The sequence below is a fragment of the Nicotiana tomentosiformis genome, chromosome 3 (genome assembly GCF_000390325.3).
Source record: "Nicotiana tomentosiformis chromosome 3, ASM39032v3, whole genome shotgun sequence".
NCBI lineage: Eukaryota > Viridiplantae > Streptophyta > Magnoliopsida > Solanales > Solanaceae > Nicotiana > Nicotiana tomentosiformis.
The window spans coordinates 116,681,644-116,690,978 of NC_090814.1; the positions used below are offsets into that span (position 1 = coordinate 116,681,644).

General features: G+C 35.4%; 1 protein-coding gene across 1 annotated transcript; it reads left to right on the top strand.

Annotated features, from left to right (window-relative positions):
• The first annotated feature begins 275 nt into the window (after positions 1-275).
• Positions 276-5,883, top strand: LOC104086398 (calcium-dependent protein kinase 10-like). Its single transcript, XM_009590644.4, has 7 exons — positions 276-1,050; positions 1,240-1,383; positions 1,488-1,640; positions 2,674-2,789; positions 3,189-3,356; positions 4,708-4,938; positions 5,253-5,883. Exons 1-7 carry the CDS (start codon positions 420-422, stop codon positions 5,424-5,426), a joined length of 1,617 nt encoding a protein of 538 aa, XP_009588939.1. The 5' UTR covers positions 276-419; the 3' UTR covers positions 5,427-5,883.
• The last annotated feature ends 3,452 nt before the right edge of the window (positions 5,884-9,335 follow it).

A 9,335-nucleotide genomic window follows, 5' to 3' on the forward strand; every position in this document is an offset into this window, starting at 1 on the left:
AATTCGTATTGAGGAAATATTAATGTTTGATTTCTTTTGAATTATGTAGTGGATATGAACTTCTAGAGGGAATTTGCTATTTGTGGTTGACCAACTCTGGAGTTGAGCAAGTATAGATCATTTCTATTTCAGGATATTTTCTCCGATATTTTCTTTTTTCTTAAATTAAATTCTCTCCTTTTTTTTTTCTTTTTCTAATTTAAAGAAAGTCCAAAAGATGGTCAATATTAAAATAGGAGTATAATTATCAGTATTTGGTGTAATAAATGGACTTTATTCAAAAACTACTACTCCCCAACTGACCCCGCGTTTTCTCTCTCTCACAAAAATCTTCAAAAATAGCAGTCTTCCCCGTGCCATGACCTCTTCCTCCACCGCAGCAACCACCTCCGGCAACCACTTCTAGCGGCGGAGCAACCATGGGTAACTGCAACGCTTGCATAAGACCAGAAGAAGCTTCCAAAACCGATCTTGAAACAAAACCAAAGAAGCCCCGAGAACGTAGACCCAATCCGTATTCAAATTCACCCGCCCCGATCCGAGTACTCAAAGACTTCTTCCCTAAAACCCGCATATCCGACAAATACATCTTGGGCCGCGAACTGGGTCGGGGCGAATTCGGAGTCACTTACCTTTGCACCGACCGTGAAACCCGAGAAGCTCTCGCATGCAAATCAATATCCAAGAAGAAGCTCCGTACAGCTGTAGACATCGAAGATGTAAGAAGAGAAGTTGCTATAATGTCAAGCTTACCTGATCACTCAAATATTGTTAAATTAAGAGCTACGTACGAAGATAATGAAGCAGTGCATCTGGTTATGGAGTTGTGTGAAGGTGGGGAGTTATTTGATAGGATTGTAGCAAGAGGGCATTATAGTGAAAGAGCTGCCGCTGGGGTTGCAAGAACTGTAGCTGAGGTTGTAAGGATGTGTCATGCTAATGGTGTTATGCATAGAGACTTGAAACCTGAGAATTTTCTGTTTGCTAATAAGAAAGAGCATTCTGCTCTTAAGGCCATTGATTTTGGCCTATCCGTCTTTTTCAAGCCTGGTATGAGTTCTATTATTTTTCAATTTCTTACCCAGAAATGAATTAGTATGGTTGAGCTTTGCTAATGAAAAAGACACTTTTTCCCTCTGTCTCGTAAAAATTGATTCCTTTTTACTTTTGTCTGTTTTTGACTAGCAGTTTGATCCTTAAAGAAGTGTTTGATTCTTAGTATTTTTATGATGTAACTAGGGGAAAGATTCTCTGAGATAGTGGGAAGTCCATATTACATGGCACCAGAGGTGTTGAAGCGGAATTATGGACCTGAGGTTGATATTTGGAGTGCTGGTGTCATCCTTTATATTTTGTTGTGTGGGGTTCCTCCATTTTGGGCTGGTATGTGTATTATATAGTTTGTCCAGTTTCCTGTTGATTCTAGTATTTGCAATTACTTGTGGTTTTCGAGTTTAGTTCTTTATTAATATGATTGTCTTTTGCAGAAACTGAACAAGGGGTTGCTCTTGCAATTTTGAGGGGAGTGATTGATTTTAAGAGGGAACCATGGCCTCAAGTTTCTGAAAGTGCAAAAAGTCTAGTAAGACAGATGCTGGAACCAGACATCAAAAAGCGGTTGACGGCCCAACAGGTCCTTGGTAAGTGTTTTTTCAACTTAAAGTTCGTGAAATTCTTATTAAATCAGGCTCCCTCGGTATACAGAAAGCTATGTGTTGAGCAAAAAGATGATTGCAGATAGTTCACCATTATTTTTCAAGAAGAAAATTGCGGGTCTGATTTGGACTTTATCCTTCGAAGGCATCAGGAACTGTTTATGTTTTGTCGCAACGTTCTATGTAGACTGATTTATTGTGGGCATCTTTCCTGATACTCTTTAGTGTGTTTTGCCACTACACAGGGGAAACATGAGGCTTTCCCAAAGGATATCCCGGCTTTAAATTTCCTGGATCCACCATCAGCATACTGATTTATGGAATCCGATGTTATTTATTTTTCTGGATGGTCATTGCATATGTTTGTACTCTTATCTTATTGGGTATACTAGGCTTTGAGGCATGATTGAGCTATGGGATAGACAACGCTATGAATCAAATTTGTTTTAGTAGGAATAGTTTCAAGGGTTTTACGTTGTACTAACTGCTTTATGGCTCACGTCTAAAATATTTTACTGTTTATGTTAATCAACTACATTTTATCCACGGCGTGGGATAAGACCGGGTATGTTGTTGTTGTTGTATGTTAATCAACTAAATCCCAGCTGTTTATTTCCCTTTGCACTTTTTTGTCTTTTACCCGAATAGGGTTGCTCCAGCATCTGGTAGTTATAAAATCCTCCCCCACCCTTTGTTCTGCTGAATTTCTAGAGATGTCAACCTGTATGATCATGGCTCAAAGATCAGAACTGAATGCAGGATAGCCAATTTCACTATGTCTTATAATTATTAGAAGGACTAATTATGAAGAAGGGAAATACTGTAATTGGGACAAGTTGAATGTATTCAAGTGCTGATTCTTACTGAGAGTTTATTCTTTTATTTTTTATTTTCTTGTTGATAAGCACTTACAAAAACATAGATTATATAATGTAAGATTGTTCAACCTGCTAACCATTTTCTGCATCATCAGTTGTCTGTCATAAAGCAGCTTTTAAGTCAGTCTTCTTTATTGCAGAGCACCCCTGGATACAACATGCAAAAAAGGCTTCAAATGTTCCACTGGGAGATATTGTTAGGACAAGACTGAAGCAATTTTCTATCATGAACAGATTAAAAAAGAAAGCACTGCGGGTAAGCCTCTAATTTTGTTTAAGCATATAAGGACAGCGCGGTGCACAAAGCATCCAGCATTCACGCAGGATTCGGGGAAGGGCCGCACCCTAAAGGGTGTGATGTAGACAACCTACCCTAATGCAAACATTAGTGGCTGCTTCCACGGCTCGAACCCGTGATCTACTATTGCTACAAATCTGAAATTTGGTTTGAAGGCCAACGGGAACTTTTTGAGACTTAATTGGTTAAATCAGAGAGAGAGAGAGAGAGAGAGAGAGTTGCTATGTAACTTGTAAATGATGTATTATGTGTTGGCGTCCTGTCAATTCCAAGGCTTTTACGGCTTGTGTAGTTACTTGCAGCATTATGTGGATGTGCTTTAGTTTGAATTGTTTTTTCACCTATCGAATTGCGTAGGTCATTGCTGAGCACTTGACACTTGAAGAGGTTGAGGTAATCAGAGAGATGTTTGCATTAATGGACTCTGATGGTGATGCAAAAATATCATATGATGAACTAAAGACTGGACTTAGAAAAGTGGGTTCGCAGTTAGCAGAAGCAGAGATGAAGTTGCTGATGGATGTGGTAAACATTACTATTCTTTTAAACACGTTGAAACAGTCTTTCGTTCTTTCTTCTTGTTGGTATATGAGATTTACGAGTCTTATATGCCAAAATATTAGTAGAACATATTTTGCTTCTATTTTACTCACTTTCCTGTATGCTTCCTAGTTTTTCGTATATGCTGCTGTAACTTGTAGTTCCACGTGAATTTCTTCAGATTTAACTATCTCGCTCTACCACTCTCTACGTGCATCCTCCCAGTTTTTTGTGTATATAGCATGCATAATATGTGTGTTTATTTCATCTCTTCTATGTTGGGGTTTATCTGATTCTAAAAGTTTGATATTAGACTTGGTATCCCACTCCTTGACTACTACAAATTAACTGCTAAAGTTCAGCTCAATGATATATTGAAGCAGGTAAAGCCTATTTGTGTATCTAACTAACATCTTCTCCATCACTTCTCGTTTTTCTTGCCTCCCCTCCAGATTCTGCTGTCCTTTCTGATAAATGTATTCTGATAGTGTTTCATGGTAACTAACCAAGTTGTTCTGCAAATCGTCTGGTGTCTTTTAAGCTCTGTGCCTTCAGGATGTGGGAAAATAATAAGCTGTTCCACAGAACACACACACTCTCTCTTTCTCTCTGCTCTCCATTTAAACTGTGAGTTTGACAGAAGTTACTCTTCCAAGTGATGTTAAAGCAGTCACTGCCATCCTATTCTTGTGATCTCAATTATTCTTGTTCTCTCTTGCTTGGTTTCACCTGGTTTGTTTCAAGTACCCGATGTTTTGAAGGAGAGGGGAAATAAATCCTTCCTATATTTCTTCTCTTCCTCACTATAGCTTGCAGATTAGGTTCACATCTGTCAGATGGTTTATTTTGCACAAGATATTGGCTCTGAAGACTCTGCTTGTTGCATTTATTTCAGGGATTAGCTTTCCTTCTATTTCTCCTCCTCCTTTCATTATATTTAAGCAAGCATATATATATATATATATTTTATGAAGGCTATTAAATAGCCAAGGGGTTCCATTGCATTACTACCTGGGTGTGAGGAAGTATACGCATGGGTTCTAACACCATGAACGGTGTTGACATTTGATCCTATAGCCTTCACTAGAAACTTTTCTGCATTCTTGTCCCAATACAATCTGGTTGACATTTGTAGCCTATATTTTAGGCTATCCAAGATTCCCAAGTTTTCTGTTGTAAATGTGAAGCAGCTTTTATATGCAAATTCTCAAGCTTTTTCCTGTTTGGAACATGGACCTTTGAACAAATCTTATTGCAGATACAGAAATTTTTTTCCTCAGAAATAGATTAACTAAATAATCTTGCCTGACGGTTGCTGAAACTAATATTTGATTAGGCTGATGTTGATGGAAATGGAGTCCTGGACTATGGGGAGTTTGTAGCAGTTATAATCCACTTACAGAGGATGGAAAACGATGAGCATTTTCGTAAAGCATTCATGTTCTTTGACAAAGATGGAAGCGGTTATATTGAGCTTGATGAGCTACGAGAAGCTCTAGCTGATGAATCAGGTGCATGCGATACTGATGTACTGAATGAGATCATGCGTGAAGTTGATACAGACAAGGTTAGACTCATCTTTTTTTCTCCATGTAGTGACCCTGCCTCTTTCCCTTGCTCTTTCAATATGTTTAAAAAAACAAGCTAAAAGACTTCTTAACATTAAAGAAGTTCGTTCGATCTTGTCAAATGTTGAACCATTTAGAGTCACAGAAAATTCTCCAAAAAAAAAAGAAGATGGAATTTCTTTAGGAATGTAGCATGAAAGATAAAATGCTGCACTCCTGAATTTGTCCACTCTTATTTCTCCTTCCACAGTCTCCTGGCTCTGATGTATCAAACCAGTTTTACATCGTTGTTGAATTTTGTACTTTTTCTCAGGACGGGCAAATCAGTTACGAGGAGTTCGTAGCAATGATGAAGACAGGAACTGATTGGAGAAAGGCATCTCGGCAGTACTCAAGAGAAAGATTCAAGAGCTTAAGTGTTAATCTAATGAAGGATGGGTCTCTCCAGCTTCAGGATGTGCTCAGCGGCCAAACAGTCGATGTTTAAGTTAAAAGGCTTCATTTTACTATTCTAATGATTTCCGTTGGTTTTTTTAATGGGTTTCACAACAGATCAAAGCTAATCCGATCATCGATGTTCCAATTCTTGAAAATATTGATATTCAGAAGATCAGATCTTTGTGAAGTGAGCTTTGAGAATGCGATTGGGAGTAGTATGTAGGTATTATTGGGATGTACTACCGGGAATTTTTTTGGCTATGGGGGAAAATGAAGAAGTGTTTTGAACTTCGGCGGATGACATGAAGATCAGTGCTTTGTTTTAAGGCTTTTGTATGTTTTCTTTTAGAAGTTCTACATATTTGTATCACTCTTGTATATGTGTTGCAAACTCACAAATGTTTCATGTAAAGCCTTGTATTTATGATTTCCTGAGACTGCATGCGAACTCTTCACTGCAGATGTCCTTCCTCGGAATGAATGAAAATTTCCTTTCTTTTCCTGAATCTTCTTTGTTATGATTTTATGCGTTTTTGATTATTCCAGTCAGAGAACTAAATCATATTCGTCCTATCCTTTTCAGGTTGATTAAATTCAACATCCACTTGTTAGAAAAAAACATATTTCTAGATTCTAGAGTAGTAAAATTTTTACTTAACTAATAGTATATAACTAGTCTTACTTGTACGAGACTCATCGTTTGACATTTGGGCTGTTGTGTCAGCAGACACTGATGTGGGCTTTTGGGGGGTGGGGGTGCAATTTAGTTTCTTTCTTATGGGTAGATTATTTACTGTTATACACACATCATAAATAGGTTATACATATATTATATATCCGCCAACTATTTTTAGTTTAAGCGGTTGAGTAGGCGGCAATTTGCTAATTTAAAACATGAAATCGTAGTTATACCAAGGTTCTGGAGAAAAATAGTAGTCTAGTTTCTTGGTTATTCTTTTGAAGCATGATGTGTATTGCTGAGATTAAGCGCATCGATGATTGCTTTATGTCATATGTCTAAGCTATCTTTGTGGAAATAGTGGGAAAAATGGCACAGTATTGCCGAAAAATGTATATTTTATGTATGTTATATATAAAAAATATATAAATTTTATACACTTTTTTGCTACCTATATAAATAGTTTCAGCAATGGGCTAAAGCCTAAAAGTGATCTTTGCCCAACAGTCTAGTATCTCAAAATTGAGATTACTGTTTTATTACGCTAGTAAAGGGGTAAAATTCAAAAATAGCCAGATTTACAAGTGGTAATTGAAAAATAGCTACAGTTTCAAAAGTAATCGAAATTTAGCCACTTTTCATGTAAAGATAAATCCCAAAATTTGAAAAATATTTCAGCATAATATACTGGAGTTCAAATATTTTACATGTGAACTTTCAGCATAATATACTGGAGTTCTAGCATAATATACTATTCCAACTTAATATGCTGAAAGTTCATACACAGGTGCTCCATTCTCAAGTATATTATGCTGGAACTTTTCGTGTGCTGAAGTTCCAACATAATATGCTGGAAGTTGATACACAAGTGCGCTAATCTCCAGTATATTATGCTGGAACTTTCTGTGTTGCAGCACAATAATGGCTATTTTTCAATGATTTTACAAACGTTGGCTATTTTTCAATGACAAGAGTGGGTTGCTCTAGTGGTAAGCACCCTCCACTTCCAACCAAGAGGTTGTGAGTTCGAGTCACCCCAATAGCAAGGTGGGGAGTTCTTGGAGGGAGAGAGCCGATGGTCTATCGGAAACAACCTCTCTACCCCAGGGTAGGGGTAAGGTTTGCGTACACACTACCCTCCCCAGACTTCATTAGTGAGATTATACTGGATTGTTGTTGTTGTTGTTGTTGTTGTTTGTAGTCCGAAAACTGACTAACCCGTGCTATTTTTACCTAGTAAAGAGAAATAAAAAAGGATTGGGCTTTTGGCCGCAAAGCAAAGTGGGTATGGGCCGACATCCTCACACTCGAGGCCTAATCCAAGCCTTTTTTTTTGTGTGGGTCAAAGTTACTTTTTACATTACTTATTACATTTATTAAATGAGATTTTTAACTTCCTATATACAGTTTGAAACTTTATTACCCTCCCTACTCAAGTTTCAATTTAATTATATAGGCATATACAATTTACCAATTATATATATTTTAGGAATTAAATGAGTATCCTTTTATATTAGGAATTGAATAAGGAATTAATTATTTCTCATCATTATTCTCTCTCTCTCTCTCTCCTGCGCTCTCTCCGTTTCTCTCTGTCTCTCAATCTCTCATTCTCTGTTCTATCAAAATTAATTTCCTAAACACGTTAGCCTCTTTTGAGTTCAAATTTCATTCTCAATCTTAAAATTCTCGGCCAGCAGTTCATACGACACATTACCAAATAAACTCTTAGCAAAAGCAATACCAAAATCCATGAAAAATAACAGATGGCATGTAAATCGTGAACACAAACTCAAGACATCAATTATTCGTCTGATAGACTCGTTTTCACTAGCCAAATTTAGCAAAGCATTCACCAAGCAATTAAACTAATTTCTCGGAACGTTAAACAAATTACACTACATAACTATCACATATTAAATCTAAAGTAAATATTAGAGACAAGGTTAGAAACAACACCTCAATTTCTTGTATCTAAGAAGCTCGAACTCAAACAAAATTATTTGAATTCGAATTTGAGTTTTTAAAAATTATTATTTGTTTGGATTGGATGTTGTTGCAAACAATTGAGAATATTGTTTGGAGTTTATATCTCAATTTTGAGGATATTTGGTGAAGATTAGACTTGATTTTGGCTGAATTTCAGATTGAAACTCGAAGAAGAAGAAGAAGAAGAAGAAGAAGAAGAAGAAGAAGAAGAAGAAGAAGAAGACATGACATACAATATACTTACGAAATTATAGTAAAGTTGTATTATAATTATATATAAATTATATTCTGCTGTAGTTATATATATATATATATGTATTTTATTTGAATGTTCTGTGAAAGTTGAAAAATAGTTGTATAATGTATGAATCGTTGTATAAAATTTGTATTTAAATTATCAATACTATCTTTTTACATAAAGTTGTTGATATGTATCAAAACTGTATTAGGAGAGTAAGTTTTGATTGGAATTTTAGAGAGGAAGAAGCATACACCACAGACAAAATATACACAAATCAGATACAAAAGACATATTGTATAAATTTTGTATAAAAATTATATTTAAGTTGTATGATATTGTAGTTGTATAAAATTGGGTAAAAATAATGTATGAAAGTTGTAGATAAGTTGTATAATATATAATTGGTTGTATAAAATTTATTTTTACTATGTATAAATCTGATACAAAATATACAAAAGATATATTGTATAAAAATTATATTTAAGTTGTATGATATTATAGTTGTATTTAACTGGGTAGAAATAATGTATGAAAGTTGTAAAAAAATTGTATAATATATAATTAGTTGTATGAAATTTATCATTACTATGTATGTTGTTTTAGATATTTAAATTTGCATTAAATTTGTACGAAATTTATTTTTAATTTGTATGTTGATGTACCATATATTGTTCTTAGAGATAGAGATTTTATGTGTTTAGTTTGAATATAAATATGCAATGAAGTTTAGATTAAGTAGAAGTTCTCTTTTAGATTGTGATGATGAATAATTGTTGATTCCTTGGGAAACATAATTGTTGTGATTTAGTAGTGTAAGTATTTTGTAAAATGCCAAGCTTAAAGTAATCCACCATATCACTCATATGACGCAAGTATCATTAACATGAAGTCCTATAAACAGAACCATGAGTATTGGACTATCATCCATTTTAGTAGGTTGCATATCTTGCTATCGAGGTTTGAGATCCTCTTGTGGTTGTCGCTTCATCGACATTATCGAAGTCTATAAAAGGGAAACAAAAATAACAACAACAACCCAGTGAAATCTC

What these genes read in the sequence shown, in the direction of transcription:
- LOC104086398 (XM_009590644.4), top strand. Translation starts at nt 420, where the DNA reads ATGGGTAACTGCAACGCTTGCATAAGACCAGAAGAAGCTTCCAAAACC. An exon ending in GGTTCCTCCATTTTGGGCTG is followed by an intron (nt 1,384 to 1,487) that starts GTATGTGTATTA and finishes TGTCTTTTGCAG; the next exon opens with AAACTGAACAAGGGGTTGCT. An exon ending in GACGGCCCAACAGGTCCTTG is followed by an intron (nt 1,641 to 2,673) that starts GTAAGTGTTTTT and finishes TCTTTATTGCAG; the next exon opens with AGCACCCCTGGATACAACAT.